Source organism: Phycodurus eques, chromosome 7 (assembly GCF_024500275.1).
Source record: "Phycodurus eques isolate BA_2022a chromosome 7, UOR_Pequ_1.1, whole genome shotgun sequence".
NCBI classification, from domain to species: domain Eukaryota; kingdom Metazoa; phylum Chordata; class Actinopteri; order Syngnathiformes; family Syngnathidae; genus Phycodurus; species Phycodurus eques.
Genome location: NC_084531.1, coordinates 18182247 through 18203969, shown reverse-complemented (window position 1 = coordinate 18203969; position 21723 = coordinate 18182247). Strand labels below are relative to the sequence as shown.

At 41.2% G+C, this 21723-nt stretch overlaps 2 protein-coding genes across 5 annotated transcripts in view; both read left to right on the top strand.

The window, feature by feature from the left end:
• Positions 1-420: 420 nt before the first annotated feature.
• On the top strand, positions 421-11363 carry dhx40 (DEAH (Asp-Glu-Ala-His) box polypeptide 40). Of its 3 annotated transcripts, none has more exons than XM_061682485.1 (17): positions 421-735; positions 848-993; positions 1075-1194; positions 2826-3062; positions 3238-3304; positions 3386-3517; positions 3652-3751; positions 3832-3918; positions 4002-4184; positions 5559-5639; positions 5718-5875; positions 8205-8319; positions 8418-8526; positions 8617-8711; positions 10568-10637; positions 10742-10970; positions 11068-11363. In XM_061682485.1, the coding sequence occupies exons 1-17, from the start codon at positions 564-566 to the stop codon at positions 11187-11189; spliced, it is 2223 nt and encodes a 740-aa protein (XP_061538469.1). In that variant the 5' UTR covers positions 421-563; the 3' UTR covers positions 11190-11363. The 3 variants fall into 3 exon arrangements, with proteins under 3 accessions (XP_061538469.1, XP_061538470.1, XP_061538468.1); XM_061682486.1 differs by having other exon boundaries at positions 10742-10819; positions 11068-11175; XM_061682484.1 differs by having other exon boundaries at positions 5559-5875.
• Positions 11364-13239: 1876 nt separating this feature from the next.
• The window catches only part of akt2 (v-akt murine thymoma viral oncogene homolog 2), a 33094-nt gene continuing 24610 nt past the window's right edge, over positions 13240-21723 (top strand). Inside the window, exons 1-7 of one of the 2 annotated variants that reach the window (XM_061681507.1) lie at positions 13240-13836; positions 17966-18130; positions 18335-18466; positions 18580-18691; positions 19325-19478; positions 19599-19730; positions 21627-21692. In XM_061681507.1, the coding sequence (XP_061537491.1) occupies positions 18085-18130; positions 18335-18466; positions 18580-18691; positions 19325-19478; positions 19599-19730; positions 21627-21692 (642 nt within the window). In that variant the 5' untranslated portion in view covers positions 13240-13836; positions 17966-18084. Of the gene's footprint in view, positions 13837-17965; positions 18131-18334; positions 18467-18579; positions 18692-19324; positions 19479-19595; positions 19731-21626; positions 21693-21723 lie in introns of both variants that reach the window. The other variant, XM_061681506.1, reaches the window with a different exon arrangement.

Sequence of the window (21723 nt, the reverse complement as noted above, 5' to 3'; positions counted from 1 at the left end):
AACAACAAGGCAAACTTTCTAAACAAAATGCCATGAAAACCTCGCACATTCTAGTGAACGTAAAACAATTTCCATCAAAGACACATTTAATAAGTGATGATTTTTTTCTGTCTTTTTTCTCGCTCGCTCAAAATTTATCCCTCGCACATGTTTCTATCTTCATTTTATGATAGTTCGTTTACAGTTATTGTTTTTTTTCCTGTACAAATAGTAATCTTAGTCTTAAAATTATTGAAGCTGTTATTTTAGTTTCACATTGGTACTGTTCTGTAAGACTGTATTTTTAATATACGTTTGTTTTACTCACCTGTACTATTTTGTTATTTCAATGAGTAAAACAAAAATGTTTCCGCTCATTCTGGTCACGCGTCCACCAATCGACCAATAGGAACACACAATGAAATAGTTTGCGGAAGTAAATCTTGAGTGTGTGGTTTTCGAAACGCCAGAACTTGTTGACAACTTCATTTCATCATTATAATGGCGGTTTAGGGCACAGTAGCAAACGATATTGTTATCTGTTACCTATTCTGTTACTTGCTGTAATAATTTACGGACCAGTAATGTCCAAATCGACGACGAAGCACCCGAAAGAAAACGAGTCAAAACGTTTGCCAATCTACAAGCATAAAGCTAAACTGGTACAGGCCGTGAAGGAGAGCCCTTTTTTGTTGGTCACAGGTGAGACTGGCAGTGGGAAAACGACGCAGCTTCCACAATATTTGTACCAAGCAGGTAAGCCACCTTGTTATTATTGTTACTGTGATAGTAAACGTGTATTTAACTGATCGCAACATGTGCACCAGTTTAGTTTGCGTGGTGTGTGATTGTCATGTTTCCTTGGCAGGCTTTTGTAAAAATGGCAAAATTTGCATCACCCAGCCCCGCCGGGTGGCTGCCATCACGGTGGCTCAGAGGGTTGCCCATGAGATGCAGTGCACTCTGGGAAGAGAGGTGGGCTACCAGGTGCGCTTTGACGACTGCACAACACAGGTGAGAGACCAGCACAGAGGCACCCTTTGCAGACAGTGTTGTGAGACAATGTGATGTGATGTTACGATTTGATTGAGGCAGGATACGGAGGTGAAATATATGACGGATGGCTGTTTGTTGAGAGAGGTCCTGGCAGACCCTGGACTTTCTCACTACAGTGTTGTGGTCTTGGATGAGGTCCACGAGCGAAGCCTCAACACTGTGAGTTAGCACATCCTCTCTAGCAATGCAGGAGTATTGGTGCCACAATGAAAATAAAGAGTAAAGTTAAACGTACTTTCCGAATAAAGTGATCATTTTAAGGAGTCTATTTCATTATTACTACAAAAACTTGATACTGTGATGTGCCAAAAGACTGCAAATCCCAGCCCCGCCTGTGTGGAGTTTGCATGTTCTCCCCGTGCCTGTGTGGGTTTTCTCTCGGTACTCCGGTTTCCTCCCACATCTCAAAAACATGCATGATAGGTTGATTGAAGACTTAATTGCCTGTAGGTGTGAATGTGTGCGCAAATGGTTGTTTGTTTATATGTGCCCTGCGATTGGCTGCCGACCAGTTCAGGGTGTACCCCGCCTCTCGCCCGAAGATAGCTGGGATAGGCTCCAGCACGCCTGCGACCCTTGTGAGGATTAAGCGGTACAGAAAATGGATGGATGGATGTTATGATTGTACTGCGCAAATATGACTTGTTTTCCTCCGTAATTCGACTACTTGTAAATTACATCTTCAATTCAAGTTCAATTTCAGTTCAATTTCTTGTATTGTGACTAAAATTCAGATTTTATTCTCGTAAAATTGACTTATGTTGTAGTACATGGTGGCGGCACGGTGGACGACTGGTTAGACCGTCAGCCTCGCAGTTCTGAGGACCTGGGTTCAATCCCCGGCCCCGCCTATATGGAGTTTGCATGTTCTCCCCATCTTTTTTGAGGAGAAAACTGGCCCAACAAGTAAAATCATAGCTGAAATAATATAAATAACAATAAGCTGCTATTTTCACGCTTGTTTTATTGCAAAGCAATACAAGTACAACAGCAATATCTTTATATTTAATGACCATAATTAATTTTTACCTGATTCCCATACAAGAAACAACAGCAATCTAGGACATTTCATCTGCTGTGTCCAGTATCCATGTCACAGTCACACTGGTTGAAATTTGCGCTAAAAAGTTACCAAATCGATTTCCATCCACTGCATCGCTTAGTATCGTCCTTGAATTGAATTGGCAACCACGAATCGTGATAGGAAGCGAATCATTGTTAAAACGAATTGTTACACCTCTTGAGTTTGTTTTCAAAATTACAACTTTATTGCTATAGTATTATGAATTTTTTTCTTGGATCATTATGACTCGTTCTAATTTTACAAGAATAGTGTCAGAATACATACTTGTCTAAAAAATGTTAACATTCTTTTAAAATTTACTTTCATCTCACAATGAGGTTATTCTGATAAAATTACATAATTTATATCTGTAAAATTCAGAACATTTCTCAAAATAGTACTGCTTTATTATTAAAAAAAACTTTCATACTTATGTACTGACTTTATTATTGTAAAATAAAAATTTTCTAATGTAATTAGGACCTTCTCAAATTAGTTATTGCTTGTAGCATCTCTTCATTCTCCTAAGATTATGACTCGTCTCATAAAACTTCCGACGTTGTTTTGTAATACTTAGTAGTACTTATTGTTCTCGTAGTATTTTATATAGTTTTTGTTTTCACTGTGGTCCAAATACTGCTTCATATTCTAATCAGGCGGCATCTATAATGACAATTTCGAGCCTTCAAATGATTCCCACACTTAACTAAGTGTCTTTACATCACAGGATATCCTCCTGGGTTTACTGAAGAAGGTTTTTTCTAATCCGGCTGAATCTATGAAGGGCCGAGCTTTTCCACTGAAAGTGGTGGTGATGTCAGCCACCATGGAAACAGACAAACTTTCGTCTTTTCTTGGTGACTGCCCCGTATTTGCTATCCCCGGAAGGACATTTCCTGTCACCTGCACATTGGGCACCGCTGTGGGACCTAAAGATCTACAGAGCACGGGTTATGTGAAAGAGGTACCATGCTGAACTTTTAAATGCCACGAAATAGTATCTTGCGCCTCCAAATTGTACCACTTTGGCGGCATTTGATTTTGGAGGTTCAGCTGTACCTTTCTGCCAGTGTCCCTCAAAGTCTTGTTGTCTTTGTAAAGATTAGGATTACTTATAAAGCCTTTATGTCACGCCACAGGTTGTGACTCTGGCTCTGGATGTTCACACCAGTGAGAAGGCCGGCGATATTTTGGTGTTTTTAACAGGTCAGCGCCGCACATAACTTGAAGTATGAATCTCTGAAGCCTGTTGACATCCAAATATATTGATCTGTCCATGTTTGACAGGTCAGTCAGAGATCGAGCGGGCCTGTGATTTGCTGTTTGAAAAGGCTGAGTCTATAGACTACCGCTATGACGTACAGGACAAAACAGTAGATGGGCTCCTTATTTTACCCCTCTATGGTTCCATGCCAACTGGTAAATGCATACAACTGCCGTCATGCACTTTATTTTATTAACAATATGAAACAGCATTTTCTAATTTCAGAAAGTCAAGTTGTAAATCAAGGTATGACTGTATACTGTATTATCCTTCTTTGTCCTCCTCACAGAGCAACAGCGGCAGATCTTTCAGCCTCCTCCTCTGGGAATAAGGAAGTGTGTGGTGGCCACCAACATTGCTGCCACATCTCTCACCATCACTGGCATAAAGTGAGCATGCCGCTTTTATGCATCTAACACTGTAATGAGCCAATTAAGATGGCACGAAAGTCGCCATGTTGTGTTTTCAGGTACATCATAGACAGCGGCTTTGTGAAACAACTCAACCACAACTCCAGGGTGGGCATGGACATTTTAGAAGTGGTGCCCATTTCAAAGTGAGTCATATCTCCTGATGAGTTAAGCTTCTTGTTTTGTCAGCAACAACAAATAAATGTATTTGGTGATTTCCTGCCGTTAGGAGTGAAGCTCAGCAGAGAGCAGGCCGAGCTGGAAGAACCTCAGCCGGGAAGTGTTTTCGCATCTACACCAAAGAGTTCTGGGAGGAATGCATGCCCGAATATACTATTCCTGAGATCCAGAGGACGAGTCTGACTGCAGTGGTCCTCACACTTAAGTGCCTCGGTGTACATGACGTCATTAGGTAATGTGACTCTCAGTTCGAATACAATCAGTTTGTGAGAATAGTTGACTTCTAAGTTGTTCTAATTTGTTCCTTTCGCAACCTGTAAAAATACCAATTTTCAATCAATAACAAGACCTCCGTCCACTCAGCAAAGCAGAAATTACTCATGCTGCAATGACTCTCCATAACTTCTGCTAACAACTCAGGCTAAACTTTGCACCTCCTTGACATATAACAATCTTAAACAGCCGAGACGTATCACTTCAAAATACTTCCTTGACATCAACTACAAGTTTCCTATTAGCCAGAGCTTTCACGGCATCTGTGCATTTGAACGAGCACAAAATTATGTAGAGCTGCAAATAGGTGAGTTTTTCAGCAAATAGCTGAGGATAGATTCCACAGAAGGGGAAAAAATGCAAATAGAGGAATATGTTAATAGCAAATTCACTATAATCTAAAGTGTATTTATTTGTTCCAGGTTCAAACTGATCCCTTCATAAAACCTTTATATAACTGTCCAGTCATTCCTTTAAGTAACCTTTTAACATTCCCAAATGTTATTCAACTATAAAGAATAGTTACACAATGTATTATGAAACCATAATAAAGTAAAACAAATCACACTTTGAAATTAAGATGGTACAGGGTAAATTTTATGTATTTATAGTTATGGCTGCAATTAATAAGTATTTTGTAGTGTTAGTGGGCAGCTGTGTGCCAATGGTTAAGATCATCGCCTGCCACCTTGGGGGACTTAGGTTCAAGACCCCGACTGGACCATCCGCCAACATTCCCCGGACTCACGGCTGTGGTGTCCTTGAGCAAGACACTGATACCCAGAAATGCTGACGCTCTAACCAGTCATCCACCGTGCCGCCACAAAAACACAAAACAACTAAAAAAGAAAAACAAACCAACACCAAATCCTTAAGAGCACCAGTTGTTAGCCTGTTTGCCAAATACAGCCACACCGTTCTTTAATTCGGCTCACCGAGCAATTACATTATCAAGATTATTTTTATATTTTTTGCTTTAAATTTGGCTGTTTTTTCATAAAATTGGTTAGTTGAAATGTATTTGTTTCTTTTGGGGGGGGGGGGGGGGGAATTCATCCCATTAAGTAACTTGTTAAGTCAATTTATAAAAACAATAAAAATGTTTACCTATTTTATCAAACAATTGTTTGATAAAATACAATTTAAAATGAGAATCAACTTTTTTTATGTTTTTATTTTTCTACTCACCTCTAATGACCTGCCCCATCTATCTCTTTTAAAAATCAAATGTGGCCCTTGAGCAAAAAAGCTCACCGACCGCTGCTTTAAATGCTCACTTATTACAGTCTCAGGATTTGCTGATGTCTCGCACATCCTCCATTTTTCTCCACAGGTTTCCCTATCTGGACCCTCCAGAAGAGAGGTTTATCCTGGAGGCGCTGAAACAGCTCTATCAGTTTGATGCTATCGACAGGTTTGTGCGCGTGTCACCTGTTTTTGGTATCGTTAGCACAACAGCATTGGCCGTGACGGGCACCACGTTTTCTGCTAGGAGGGGTCGAGTGACTCACCTGGGGGGGCTGATGGTGGAGTTTCCCCTGCACCCGGGCCTCACCAGAGCCCTGCTGAAGTCTGCCTCGCACGGCTGCCAGGACCTGCTGCTCCCCGTGGCTGCCATGTTGTCTGTAGAGAATATCTTCATACGGCCTGGTAATATTATTCTGCATCAATTGGCAACATTATGCTGAAACTCAACCATCAAATGTATTCCTTTGAAAGTACTAAAACAGAGTGAGCCCCGCCATTCGCGCGACCGAGCCCAGCCGTGATTAGTGGAAATTTGCAAGTAATTGACACCCCTCAAAAAGGGTTATTGTACTTTAACTGTCCTTAGAAGCCACAAGGTGGCGGCATAAACAGTAATAAAAAAAATGTTTTATATACTTTCATGTAAAATATGTTTTATCTGATTAATTGATGGAATAAATGATAGCATAATTGATTCTAAAAATATTATATAATGACTGCCCTAGTTTATTTCTGATATATGTAATGGTAGCTTAAGGCCCGCCGCACACCAAGCGATAAATTGAGATTTGTTTTTATGAGTGACAGACCGCAGTTGAATGGTGTCGCAAACGTCCTAGAGGTAACGGCCAATCAAAAATGCCATGTTGTATCACAAAAATGACATTTCTGGGTACAAAGCGAGATCCAACTGGTCTCCATCAAGCTATACCATACAGTAAATATATAAATATTGAGTGTTTTACAATAATGCTTAACTATATTTTTTATTGAATATGCACCTGTGGCTGAATAGGGAGTCTCCTCAAAATACACGAGTGCAGTAGTCAATGAATGGTAATATCACTGCCAACAGCCTCTCAAATACAGTGCTGTGAAAAAGTATTGTCCCCCTTCTCAAATTCTTCTTCAAAACGAGTATTGGATTAGATCGGTCTCCAATTTCACCACTTTTATACAACCAGTCTATTCGTAGCTCCGCTCCAGCCCTTCTAACCAGCAGTGCCCTGACGGCATGCATAGCCCACATGATCACAACAACCGGTTGCTAAGGTGCTAAAGCAGTATGAGTGAATGTTGCTTGCTTAAAGTTGTTTATTAACATTCTAGTTGAAGGTCATTGTAAAACTAAAGACACATAACAAAAAAAAAATACACCTATTGAATGTTCAAATACATCACAGACTTCGTTTCTTCATTTTTGTTTACTGAAATCGCTAGCGCAAAGCTTAACACACAATGAATGAAGAACACTATTGACAAGCTAATGAAAATTAGCACTGAATTTGTGGCACTTATATCTCTCAAAATAATGACTATTGGTACACAAATGCTGTATACGCACATACAAACAAGCAATATAACAATACCCTCTGGCATATATTCTTCAAACTCTGTGAAAAAATAGTTATTAACAATATTTGATCGTGACTTCTACTTTTTGTTACTGCAAGTGTGTAGTTCGTTGCGTGCACCACACTGCCCATCAGATGTGCCATGATGTGCACGGCAGGAACAGCAATGCCAACAAGGCACACACAGAGACAGCTGACAACCTCGAGCCTCACTCCATGAGTCCTATCTGCCACAACATTGTCAATAAAACTAAACCCCAGTTACAAAGAAGAAGACGAAGTTCAAAAGTGTATTGCCGCACATGTGGAGAAACCAAAAGCTGTTCCCACCATATACTGACTAAAAAAAAGCCTAAATTTAACTTGAGTTGTTACTTCACACTTTAAGTATAAATAGTATATGTATTTGTTTATTGAGGTTATTTTTCATGGTTTTCTTCTTTTTTTTTTAAATTTCATCTATTTTACGTGTAGAATATGCTTATGTTTAAGTTAAGCAGTGGTTATGTTGCTATTTAAATATTTGTTTTTATGTTATTGTTTTCTTGAAGTTATTTTCTCCTTTTTAATAATTTGATTCAATTGTAGTACATTTCTATGTTTAAAGTTACTATGTAAACCATTGGTTAATAGTGTGTCAGTTTTTCCTCACACCTACTGTTGCTGATTATTGTTCTCTGTTTGACTGATATCACTTGATCGAGCCTTCTCTAACATTCCATAGTACAAAATAAGTAAAGTATGTATAGTTATTTCTGATATTGGTTTGGACTCGTATCGGTTTTGGACAAAACTCGAGGCGGCAATATTGTATCGGATCAGAAGTGATAACGTTGGATCGGGACATCCCTAGTCTTTACGCTCCTTGCACAAACTTGACCAAATTTTGGTAATAAGTGTCACCAAAACAAAAGAAAAAGCAAAACAAACACCCAGAGTTAAACCTTTGATTCGCTGCACTGAGGTCTCACATGATATTATGCAAAACAGCTGCTTAAACTAACTAAACTAAACTTACTACTACTAGTTTTATGCGACTTTACAGGCAGATTTTTCCTTTGAGATTGTTTGGTCAAATTGAAAAAATGTAATTAGTTTGAGTGCTGAGTTTGGATATAAGCTTTTACTCCAGTTTGCCTATTGTATGTCTTGTCTAGGCGACCCTGAGAAGCAGAAAGAAGCCGATCAGAGTCATAGAGCCCTGGTGGCCAATAGTGGCGGCATAAATGACTTCAGCACACTTCTTAGTGTGTTTCAACAGTGTAAAGCCAGGTACCAATCACTGCGGCAAGATGAACATACATTGTTTGTCTATTTCTTTGTTTTTGTATTCTACACAAAAAGTTATTTGTTGCTCTTGTATTCCACAGCGAAAGACCATCAGTGTGGTGCAAGGATAATTGGATCCACTGGAGGGCGCTCAAATCCGCCTTCAGTGTGGAGACTCAGCTGCGTGACATCCTCCTTCGTTTGCAACAAGTACTGTACAGCACTTATTGGAATTAATTTAATGGTAGCTGTGGGAACTCATGTTTTTACCTCATATTAACCTCCTGTTTATCATTCCAGAGGAGAGATTTCCCTGTCGAGAAATTTGATGGCAATAAAAATGAACTCTTTCGACGGTGCCTGTGCACAGGGTACTTCACCAATGTTGCCAGAAGGTAATATGGAGACTAAATGCCAATCATTCATATTTCATGATTGTTTGAGATTTATTTCATATTCAGTGGAACCTCAAAGGTTGCTGTTTGGGTTGGATTTGTTCAACTTTAAAATAAAAATTTCCTATTGAGATCAGTTATAGTTGGAATAATTTGTTTTAAAGTCCCAAACTGTCACCACTATAAAAACTCGATTGAACTTTATTGTCATCTATGTGCACTATAGACCTTTTCACAATGACATCACACTCTGACATATCATTTGACCAAGGCAGAGGGCAAATGGATGGAATGATGAGTTTAGCCATCTTCTTTATCGCCGTAGTTTGGATGTGAGAAATGTCACGGAAAAAAATTGTTACTCCAGCCAAATTGCTTGGAAGGGAGATAGCATGCATAATTTGCAATTTGATGTAATGGAAATTCAGACATGATCATTGAGAGACTGGCCAATCAATTGACTTTTCTCTTGCTCGGTCGTATTAATGGCACAGACGTGCTCTTTTGATATGTAATATGGATCGCGAGCTGTAGTCGACTGGCAGGCTAGCCACTATGTTTTGCTAAATAGCTCAAAGAGAACCCAACCAAATATTTGATTAAAATGCATTCTAAGAAACCTTTTTTTTTTCAAGGGAATATAAATATATATTTTTTAAAACTATACCCTTTGGGGTATGTCTGACAGCGCGACCCCAAACACCGTTTATCACCGTTTTCATTTCATGTCACCTGGAGTCAGTCACTTTCTGCCACCCGGAAGTACCCTGTCGCCTATTGTGTACAAACATGAAAAGGTCTATCAGCAGAAGTTACAAAACCAATAAACATGATGATGAAAGAGGTCTCTAATGCAACTCACACAAAACACAACACTAGTGTAATATGAAGTCATCCACTATTTTAATGTAAAATATCAAAACATATCACACAGCTGATAGCACTCAACTTTTGATGACAAGTGACTGGGCTAGCTAGTGGCTAACATAGCAGTCTACATTTCAATGTCGTTGCTGTTTTAGTTCATTCGTGGACATTTTTCTCTTATGTTCTCACCACCAATTTTTTTTCCTCCCAGAAAAAAAATCACTAAATTGCCCATAGGTGTGAATGTGAGTGTGAATGGTTGTTTGTTTGTATGTGCCCTGCGATTGGCTGGCAACCAGTTCAGGGTGTACCCCGCCTCCTGCCCGATGATAGCTGGGATAGGCTCTAGCACGCCCGCACCCCTCGGAGGAGAAGCGGCTCAGAAAATGGATGTATGGATGGATGAATATATAAAGAAAGCTTACTTTAAAGTTCCTGTATTTTGGACATTTGGACCTCCATAAAGTGACTCTCTAACATGGACAACAAGTATAAAAATTTTAATTTCATTTAAAAAAACAACTTGGTTTTGTCATACGAATGTCTAGAAAAAGCCCCTCTGATAGCTGGGTTGACCCAGTTTTGTATCCGCTTTGTACATATTTGGCTAAGACCGCCCCCTTTCCTCTGATTGGTTACCTCTGTGGAGAAGACCCACTTGTCAGAGCACACGTTTGTTATGTTGACAGCGCTGGCTCGGGAGCGAGAAGGGAAGGCAGAGGTCTTTGGTAGTGAAGTAGGTAAGCTTGATAAATTCGTATGATTTCAGGCCTCTCGGCAGAAAAACATCTGGAAGTCAGGAATGCGTCGATGATTTTAATTCATATTTCACGTTTACTGAGGCACCATAGAGACAATATTACATCCCAAACACTAGGAAAAAGTTGGTTTGGCAAAATATGTCCCCGCTAAGTAAACTGTATACTGTAATTATTCCGTTTTTTTAAATGTTATTTTATTATTTTTTATTTTTTTTTTACCTTTCATAGGTCTGTTGGAAAGGTATTTTGCACAATGGATGGTCATGGATCCATGGTTCACATTCATCCATCGTCATCGGTAATATTATTCAAATTTACTTTATTACCATTTCTATTAGTATTAAAGCTTAAACCCCGATTCCACTGTAACTGCTATACTCTGTGTTCCCTTATTTCTCTCAGCTTTTTGACAAGGAGATGGAGCTGGACTGGATTCTCTTCCATGACATGTTGGTGACGTCACGTGTGTACATCAGGACGGTATGTCCCATCAGATACGAGTGGGTGAAGGATCTGCTGCCAAAATTGCACGAGGTAGACGTTTATGAACTAAGCAGTGTGGCGAGAGAAGAAGTCACTGATGAGGAGGTGACAAAGTGGGAGAGGAGAGACGCTGCCAAAAGGCAATCAGGTCTTTGAGATTGTTTTTGAATCCACTGATTTTTCTTTTTAGGGAATTGTCCCTTTATCACACATGTTCAGTATTGCCATGATTTGTTTTGTTTCAGAGGTTTCTGGTGAGGATGCCTTGAAGAAGGTGGAGAAGCGAAATGACGAAAGCAGTATCAGTGATGCACGCGCTCGCTACCTGCAACGGAAGCAGCAAAGACAACAAAATAAAGTTCTCTGAGAGTGTGCTGAATTGTCTTACTAGTGAGGACAAAGAGCATACTAGTACATGGACAATTCAGAACTAGTAGGATATCAAATAAATGGTCCAACGGGTTTCCATATGCATGGACAGCATGGACCTGATTCACAATGTCAGCAATGCTGTTGTGGTATTATTTGTTTTAAATTACATTCTGTCAATAAATATTTTTTATACATTTTTAATAATTCTTCTATCCTTATCCATCCCTTCACTATGAAGTGCCAATTTATTCACCAGGGTATACATTCATTATAAGGGACCAAAGAAAATCCATCCAAGTCACAGCATTAGGTACATATGTGCCTCTGATTTTAATTCTGCTCTGTCTGAGAGTAGCCTCCCTCTGCCTTCGGGAGGGGAGACGGGTCTTGACTTTTGTTTGTGCCTATGCACCAAACAGCAGTTCAGAGTACCGACCCTTTTTGGTGTCCTTGGAGGGGGTGCTGGAGAGTGCTCCTGCTGGGGACTTCAATGTTCACATGGGCAATGACAGTGACACCTGGAAGGGCATGATTGGGATGAACGACTCCCACCTCCGACAGAACTTTGCTCACGTTCCGGGTGAGGTGGGGGACATTGAGTCCGATTGGACCATGTTCCGCGCCTCCGTTGCTGAGGCGGCCGACTGGAGCTGTGGCCGTAAGGTGGTCTGTGCCTGTCGTGGCGGCAACGCCGTACCCGCTGGTGGACATCAGAGGTGAGGGATGCTGTCAAGCTGAAGAAGGAGTCCAATCGGGCATTTTTGGCCTGTGGGAATCCTGATGGGTACCAGCTGGGCAAGCGGACTTCATCTTTGGTGGTCGCTGAGGCAAAAACTCGGGCGTGGGAGGAGTTTGGTGAGGCCATGGAGAACAACTTCCAGACGGCTTAAAGGAAATTCGGGTCCACCATCTGGTGTCTCAGGAGAGGGAAGCAGTGAACCATCAACATTGTGTATAGTGGGGATGGGACGCTGCTGACCTCGACTCGGGACGTTGTGAGTCGGTGGGGAGAATACTTAGAAGACCTCCTCAATTCAACCGACATGCCTTCCCATGAGGAAGGGGATGGATGTCTGAGGCAGACTCTACTAAAAGCTCCTCAGTGGCAAGGCCCCGGGCGTGGATGAGATTTGCCCGGACTTGCTAAAGGCTCTGGATGATGTGGGGCTCTTGTGGTTAATACGCCTCTGCAACATCGCGTGGACATCGGGTACAGTGCCTCTGGTTTGGCCGACAGGGGTGTGGTCCCCCTTTTTAAGAAGGGAGGGTGTGTTCCAACTACAGGGGGATCACACTCCTCAGCCTCCCTAGTTAGGTCTATCTAGGAGTGCTGGAGAGGAGGGTCAGTCGGGAAGTCGAATCTCAGATTTAGGAGGAGCAGTGTGGTTTTTGTCCTGGCCGTGGAACAGTGGACCAGCTCTACACCCTCGGCAGGGTCCTCGAGGGTGCATGAGAGTTCGCCCAACCATGTGTTTTGTGGATTTAGAGAAGGCGTTCGACCGTGTCCCTTTGGGAGTCCTGTGGGGGGTACTTTGGTAGTTGGAGGCCGTCCCAAACTCTGTCTGTCTTTCCCTTTTATATAAAACATTGATGATTAAATCACCCAATTATTAGAGTTACAGAGGCTATTTATACATTTTGAAAAGACCTGTACATCCATCCGTTTTCCGTACTGCTTATCCTCACAGGCGTCGCCGGCGTGCTGGAGCCTATCCCAGCTATCTTTGGGCGAGAGCCGGGGTACGCCCTGAACTGGTCCCCGGCCTATCGCAGTAGTTCATAATTTTATAGAGCAGTGATACTCATTGTGTGGTTCGCGGGCTCTCTCTAGTGGTATGTAAAAGAATTACTGCCTAAGTACAGTTTAGTTGCAATCAAGGAGTCTTTGGTCCATATTTCGTATTCGTTACTCAAGAAAATGAAAGTGGCAGTCATTTCCAATAATATCAATCAATGTTGGAGAAACTGGTGAATAACTGATTGAAACGCCCCTTTTTCATCACCAAAATCAACACGCCCCATGTCTTGGTGTGAAGTCAGTGGGAGAAGTGGAGACCAAATTCACTGCATCCCTGGTGTGGAAAAAGGAATGTACTATACAAAAAAGTGGCAGTATTTAATCATATTTTATATATTGTCGCAGTTGTGTGGGGGGCGTCCACTGTATTTGTTCTGTACTTTCCGTCCAGGTTGTGGGCCCTTTGCGCGTCATTTCCGACTGGAGTAGCTGCCTGGCTGCCTGGCTGCCTGCCTGCCTGCCTGGCTGCCTGGCTGGGGGGACGGAGTTGTGGAGCGAAGGGCTTTCGCGTAGACGAGCAGCAAACGGGAGACACTCTAACCCCACTAAACCAACAGTGACGCTGTTTAATATGTCCACGAGTTGAACCTTAAAGCCGTCTTATTACGCTCTCTTGCCCACCGAGTAGCGGCCCGGAGGATTTGTTCGCTGGCTCGCTTCGGTGACAAACCGAGCACGCCGTCGCCGCTGTTATTGTGAGAAGAAAAACAAGCTAGTCGGCTAAGCTTGTGTGATCATTGACAGAGTTCAATACACACAAGCGGAGAGTGATAACCGGCGGTGGGAGCCTGGTGCAGCGCTACTTGTGGAACTCTTCGAGAAGTGGAAATATTTCACAGTGGAGGTATGTTAAAAAATGTGGAGGAGAGGGGGGGAGCCGGCGTGGTAGTAATAATAGAACGGGAGACGAGTGAGGTGGTTAGCTCGCGCGCTAACTAGCTGTTAGCTCGGGGGGCTATCGTGGTTAGCTGTCTTGTTTGTTCGGAAATGTCACGCTCGCGGTCCCCTGGAGCTGTGTGGTGAACGGCCAACCCTGCTATGGTGGACAAACTAGTTTAAGCGTGGGAAGCAATTTTCCGCCTTCTGGACGCCGAGCGACACTGTTCACTGACCCGTGCTACTTTAGCTTGTAGCCTCCACGCTATAGTGATGGGGACGTGTTATGAGACCGTTTTGCAGCATGCTGCTCTAAAATTTATTACAACACTATATACACGGGTAGCCATAAAATACACTCCGCACTGTTATGTGGGTTTCCCGAATGTTCATTAACTAATATTCTTGCTGCTTTTCGTCACAACGACAGTGAAAGTTTTGTTGTGCTCCATATGTTTTAATAGTGTCAAATCACTCACCCTTTGGTTACAATTTAGTGCTGGGCGAGGGCGATATGGCCTTAAAATAAAATCTCCCTAAATGACCAAAGGTTTTTGCTCTTTGGTTTCTTTACCCCTTCTGGGAGTTGCTTTATTCCCAAACTTTGAAACAGGTTTTTCCCCCCAGCAAGTTTCCCCCTAGTAATAACTTGCAATAACTTATTCAGAAATATTAAAATACATATTTTTATTTTCTATAATGTGAATAATTCTGTTTCCATTTTGTCAAAGCATGTATGTAAACATGATTCTTAATGAATTTACATTTAACAATGCAACCCCTGCAGCTCTTTCACACACCTTCTCATATCGAGTTATGGTTTAGGGCTATGATGATTATTTGAATACATTAAGTGAGTCAATTGCCCAAAAAAAAGGTTGAAGTAAAATCTGCCTCGAAGCTTTGTAGGGATAGGGCAGACTAATGTTACAGCAGTCACACACACCACTCCATGTAGAAATAATTTAGTGCTATGGTGGAAAGAGAGAGGGGTTTGTAAAGACAGAAAATGTCAAGCGTTTAGAGATCATTTCACATTCAACAAGGAAGACCAAGTGTAATAATTTGTACCTCAGCAGCTTGTCTGATCAACACAAGGTACCATATTGAAATTGGCTAATTTGATATAGCTTACCATTGCTAGTTAATAGGGATGATAATTGATAAGAAATTATCAATGTTGATGCCATTATCGATTTGATTCCTTATCAGCGCTCATATTGATTCCAGATAGGTTGTTTTATATGAAAAAAAAAAAAACATGCACGATGTTGTTGGTATATAACACAAGCTAAATTCTAAATCTGCAGTCTGGCTGAGCCACGTGACGTCACAGAAAGTTAATCTGTGAAACCAGTTCCCGGGGATTCGAATAAGGAGCCGAATATTTACTATAGTGGGATCGATATGGGGAAACGGTTCACAAAAGGGATTCGATTCAATGGAATTGATTTTCTTATTGATTATCATCCCTACTAGTTAGAACGTATTGCAATCCACTGTGCTATGTTGAGCAAATGGTAAGAAAACAAACACGTAATACGCATATTCATACACGAGCTGGCGTTGGCCACAATTCACATCGAGTCACTTAACACACAGGCCCCACCTTTTTAAAGCAATATAAATTCACAGTCATAGATACTACAGTAGATAGCAAGGATGGCGAGTGGATAAAAATAATACCTGCACCCCACATGTACTCTTATTTATGATGCAAAATACATTTTTATTCAAATGATTGATGGGATAATTGATAGAACACGCAATTCGAAACATATTCAATAACTATAGTCATGGTTTTACAGGTGAGGCAAGGCAGCCTTGGTGAAAATATTTGTGGATTGGACGGACATACATCGGATCCAACGTTTCCAGCATGTCAATAAATCACTGCTTTTGGAACATAAAATGGGTAAAAAAAAATTGTAAATGTTCAGGCGGACTGCTTTCTTGTGATATGGAAAACGATGTGAAAATGATTCAGTTCGTACTCGTCTGTTTCTTAGCAGGAATCATTGTAACTTATTGTAACTTATATACTTAAGCTGACTGCTTTTGTGAACTAGCTCCACTCTGTCCGCAGCCATGTTGTTGGTGTCAGCGGGAAGACACTTTGGACTACAGCAGAAATTTGGTTAACAAAATCTTGACAAACTCAAATTAATTCATTAATTTTCCGTACTGCTTATCCTCGCTCGGTTCATGGTATGCTGGAGCCTATCCCATTTTACTCTGGGCGAGAGGCGGGGTACACCCTGAACTGGTCGCCAGCCAATCGCAGGGCTCATAGAAACAAACAACTATTCACACTCACATTCACACCTACGGGCGATTTAAAGTCTTCAATTAATCTACCATGCATGTTTTTAATTGATGAATTTTATTAAATGCCCAGCCATAGCCCAAATATTCCATTTCATCTAACTGATTGGCCATTACACGACAATCATTGTGACAGACATTAATTGGAATTCAGTAACATTACATTTGAGCTCTTCCTGGCACTGCTTTAATAATAATGATGATATCCACTATTTATAACTTGACACTGGAAAAAAAATGACGAGGTATCAGTGGTTAGCACTTTCCCATCGTGTTGTCATAAATGTCAGATGGTCAGATAGGCACGATGTGACGTGCACATTTCAGCACTTTTCTGTGTTGTGGGCTGGTGGTGAAACATGTAAAGGTAAACACATGATTGCAGCATAGTGCTTGTGGAGACCTAACCCACAATTCACAGAAAGTGTCCTTTGTTCTGTGGAATAAGATTTGCTTTGTGTTCACATACGCCTCCCCAGGCTGAACATAACTCGTTTTAGCACAGCGTGGCCCATAGAATTAGCCACTCACATGTATTGTATACCACGACTGTTGTTTCATGTTGATCCCTGCACCTGATTTAGTAGTGCATTTGAACATATGTCACAGTTGTCATTGGGCTGTTTGTATAATACGTGTGTGTGTGTATGTCTATATATATATATATATATATATATATATATATTTGGATGGATATATATGTGTATATATATATCCATATATATATATATATATATATATATCTCCATCCATTTTCTGAGCTGCTTCTCCTCACTCGGGTCGCCTATCCCAGCTGTCATCGGGCAGGGGGGCGGGGTAGACCCTGAACTGGTTGCCAGCCAATCATATATATATATATATATATATATATATATATATATATATATATATAAAATTTAAAAAATAAAAATAAAATTTAATTAAAATAAAAATAAAAATAAAATTTATATATAAAATACAATTTAATCTGGGCTCTTAAACTTTAGCTCCTGGCAATGCTAGAATACTGTACCTTGGTTTTATTACAATTTTATATATATATATATATATATATATATAATTAAATCTGGGCTCTTAAACTTTAGCTCCTGGCAATGCTAGAATACTGTACCTTGGTTTTATTAAAATTAGGAGAAGTCAAAATGGTATGAGAAACAAGTGACAAAATTATGAGAAATACATGATGATATGAGAATAGTTGTATTTTCAACCACCGTAACTGGTAATGTTTCAAGAAAAAAGGTGTAACATTATTAAAGTCATTCATGTGATTCAAAGTAGCATTTTCTTTTAAGTGCCTATACCAAAGTATAAGAATACTCACCATTTTAATTAGGTAAAATTGTAAAATCTAATACCTCGCCAAAGTCAACTTAAAATAGGTTGCCACAAAATTGCTGACTCTAAGCTCTAACCAAAAAATAATAAATGTTCAGCCCGGAGCCACGTTTGCGCATCGGAACCAATGTTTCACATGGAATCGATTCTAAAAAGATTCAATAGTAATAGCCCAAATTGTAATAAGAGAATACAGACACAATGTTACAAGAATAAAGCCATATCGTGAATGTAAAGTTAAAGCTGAAAAGGTTAAAACTACAAATTTCAGCTTCTTGTAATATTACAACTTTATTCTTGTACATTACAATTTTTTTTCTTGTGTTCATGCCATTGTCTTCTCAGGTGCATATATGAACGTTTTTGTCAGTGATGATGACCAAGTGACTTATTCTTCACGCTGTGGTGTTTTTCTCTGTCCTTTTTCTTTCTAGGCCCTCTGGACAAGTGTTGTATCTGAGTCGCTGTCACTCTCTCTCTAGCAGTTAGTTTGAACAGTTTGCACCAGCTGGTCTGCCGCCCCCTCCCAACCCAGACAGTCTTCTGCCCCAGCATGAATGAAGTCAGCGTTGTGAGAGAGGGATGGCTCCACAAGAGAGGTACAGTATCGCTAATGCTATTGTGTTCCCAAATCTTTGTGAATTTCTGCCAAACTCGCTTATAAATGTGGGCCTCTCGCTGATGAGCACCACATGATTTTGTCGCATTGATGATTGATTTTAGTGTACATTTGTTTCATTACTAAATCCAGAAACACTTTTAATCAGTTAAACATTAACTGTGATCAACTTTTGTGTCACTAGGTGAGTACATTAAAACCTGGAGGCCTCGTTATTTCATCCTAAAGAGTGACGGTTCCTTCATCGGCTACAAAGAGAAGCCCGAAGTGTCCAGCGATCACAGCCTGCCACCTCTCAACAACTTCTCCGTCGCAGGTCAGTTCTGCATCCCGGCTGGTGCATGTGGTGTTGAAATTTGACATGTTTCTTTCCATGCTTTGGTGACCCCTTCCTCCAGTCTTCTTATCTAGTGGCTCTGTGTTTTGTAGAATGCCAGCTGATGAAGACGGAGAGGCCCAGGCCCAACACGTTTGTCATCCGCTGCCTGCAGTGGACCTCAGTCATTGAGCGCACCTTCCATGTAGACAGCAATGAGGAGAGGTATGTTTCAAAACAAAGTCATCCACACTGCTACTGACGATAATCTTTGGCTATTGAAACAATGTGTAATGAAATGTGGTTTTCCTGAAACTTTTGGGGGGAATCATAATTTTATGAGCTTCAAGACATTTGCTCAAGAGTTGAAGTTCCACTCTAAACTAATGGAGATGTTTGTCTTTAAACCTTGATCCTATCGTGATTTTATTTACCATTGACAATGTTATCTTGAGTGAGTCTCAAGTTTCAACAGTAGAGTAACGTATGCTCTCCAAAGAAACACAGGGGGCTTCAACAACCCATTGTTCATTAAGGCAGGGAAATCAATTTTTGTGAGAATTACATTTCCACTCAAAATATAATTTGGGGCTAAATTAGACCCGATTACAACCGAGCAGGCTCTTTTTGTTCATGTAACCTTTGCTAAGTCTTTAAATAACAAACATGGCTTGATGGAGCAGGTTTGGCTGATTCGTTTTTGCAGTATTTTTTTGTACCAACTGAATTTTACTTAGTATTTACTCTTCCTGTTTAAATGTACTTCATAATAATACACACATTTATCGAGGGAAATTTTTTTTCTAAATATGAAGGGACATTCTCATTCAAATGTGTTTATATGCACTGTTGTTTTAGGGAAGAATGGATGCGATCGATCCAGGCGGTGGCAAACAGCCTAAAGAGTCAGCAGCAGGACGAGGAGCCAATGGAGATCAAATTTGGCTCGCCGAGTGACAGCAGCGGCGCAGAGGAGATGGAGATCGCCGTGTCTAAATCCCGCTCAAAAGTGGTCAGCTCACATTTTATAAGTGTTTTCAAGCCTCGTTTTACGCCGAGGGGTTATTTGGGGCTTGATAACAGGAGTTGATGTGTTTTGGCCATTGTGGCTTTTCTGTCATCGCCTCAGCAGAACATGAGTGATTTCGACTACCTGAAGCTACTGGGCAAGGGGACGTTCGGCAAAGTAATCCTGGTGAAGGAGAAGGCTACGGGCATGTACTACGCCATGAAAATCCTCCGCAAAGAAGTCATCATTGCTAAAGTTAGTGCTTGTCTCGTTGCAATGTCTTCTAAAGAACCAGTGCATAGGGTTTAGAACATGCTTTGGTGTCTTACATGATCACTTTGCGGCTGGGGTACGATAGGTTCTTTTGTCCCACCGGTATACATTACATTTTTAGTTGATGATGCTTTTTTATTTATTTTTTTTTTTTTTTTTAAACCTTTCCTGTTCAACTTCATGGCCTTTCAGAATGGTCGCTCTGTATACCTTTGTGCTAGAACAGTTTTGCTGTGTAACAGGGGAGTTTGAAATACTCCTTCTGCTTATTTTTTTTTTTTTTATTATTATTATGATGTTTATTGAAAATGCAGCCGGACAGAAAAGGGTTTTAGGGGAATGAGAGAGGGACAGAGTGGACAAGGGGACTAGGGGTGAAAACCACAGCAGAACAATAGTGAGACAGTCTAGATATTTGAACACAAGTAACATTACAACAGTTATTTGTAGATTGGTGGGTGGGGGTCACCCGGTGAGGACATGCAATAACCAACCAAGGGAAACAGAAAAGGGAAGGACAGGATGTGGGAAAGTGAGCAAGGCAGTGCTACTGTGGAGTGGTGCGGTGGGATTCTTTTTTTAGTGTCTAAACACCTGTACGAACCTGTGAGTTGATATGTTAGTATAACCTATGTTGTTATAAGTGATTCCAGCAAAAGTAATTAAAGTCTGTATTGTTTCTTTCGGACTTATTAGTGAATGAACACCATATCACATGCATGTTAGTCAACTAGTGTGCGGAGTTGCTTAGCCAGCACATTGAGGAACCAGGGGAACGCCACCGACCACGCAGGACCCAGGGAGGTCCCAAGGCCGACCGAAGCGCCCTGAGCAGTCCCAAGGCGGAGGGGCCCATGCTCCCCATAACGCCCGGGGAGAATGGGGGCCCCAGCCACCAACAGGGCCCAACACAGGATCCAGCTGCCACCCCCCCCCCCCCCACCCCTTTATGTTAAGCGCCCATTGTGAGTAGGGTTGGGCATCGAGAACCGACCCGAACCGGGACCAAGGTCCCGGCGTCCCTCCGGAACCGCCCAAACCCCCTAAAAAACGTCCCCCAGTCCCGACAGCCACAGTCCGCCCACCTGTAAGATGAAGTGGCGAAAACCAACGAAGAAGAACACGCACGAAGACGTGCCCGGCCAAGTGTCCTCCCCAGCCTTTCCCTGCCCACCCCCCACAGATGGGTGTATGATGCATTGAAACTGGAGGACCGACAGAGCAGAGAAGGGGGGAGTGGGTTGGGAGGATGGGGTGAACAGACCGGAAATCAGCACAAATGTGTCAGCACCCGGCCCGGGGGCCCCACCATACCTGGTACCAGCCCCCGGGGGACCCTGAATGAGATGATTGATGGTGTGTTTTTTTAAAAACAAACAACATTTCTAAAAAAAAAAAAAAAACATTTTATAACTGACAGTTTTCCTCAAAGGGTTGACCTCAAATAGAGGCCTTCGCTCTCCCACACGCCATGCTCTGATTAATCGCACAAAACATCATTGACTTGAATAAATACATGTAGAACCTCAAATAATAAAAAAAAAAAAAATAACAACAATTACCTTTACTTTACTGTTACTTTATCTGATATCACTTTGTGTCATGGTAGACGACTGTTTAGCACATGTGGCACCTGTAAACCTGAAGTTTGCGGTGGAGAAAATGTGCAATGCAACACATTTCACCCTTGATTCACTTTTTCATACATGAGAAAATCCAGAAGAATGTCCAGTGAGATACATTGTGGTTATCGATGCCAATACCGTCATAGCTAGTGTAATTTTCTGTTATGTAATTTTGCTTTATAGTCACTCTATTACTGGTAGTTTGTGTCTGTGCTTACACTTGTTACATGTACAAAATGTATCTTTGCTTTAGGACGAGGTAGCCCACACGGTGACAGAGAGCAGAGTCCTCCAAAATACACGGCATCCCTTTCTAACAGTAAGTAACCAAGCCCCTAGTTCTTCAAAAT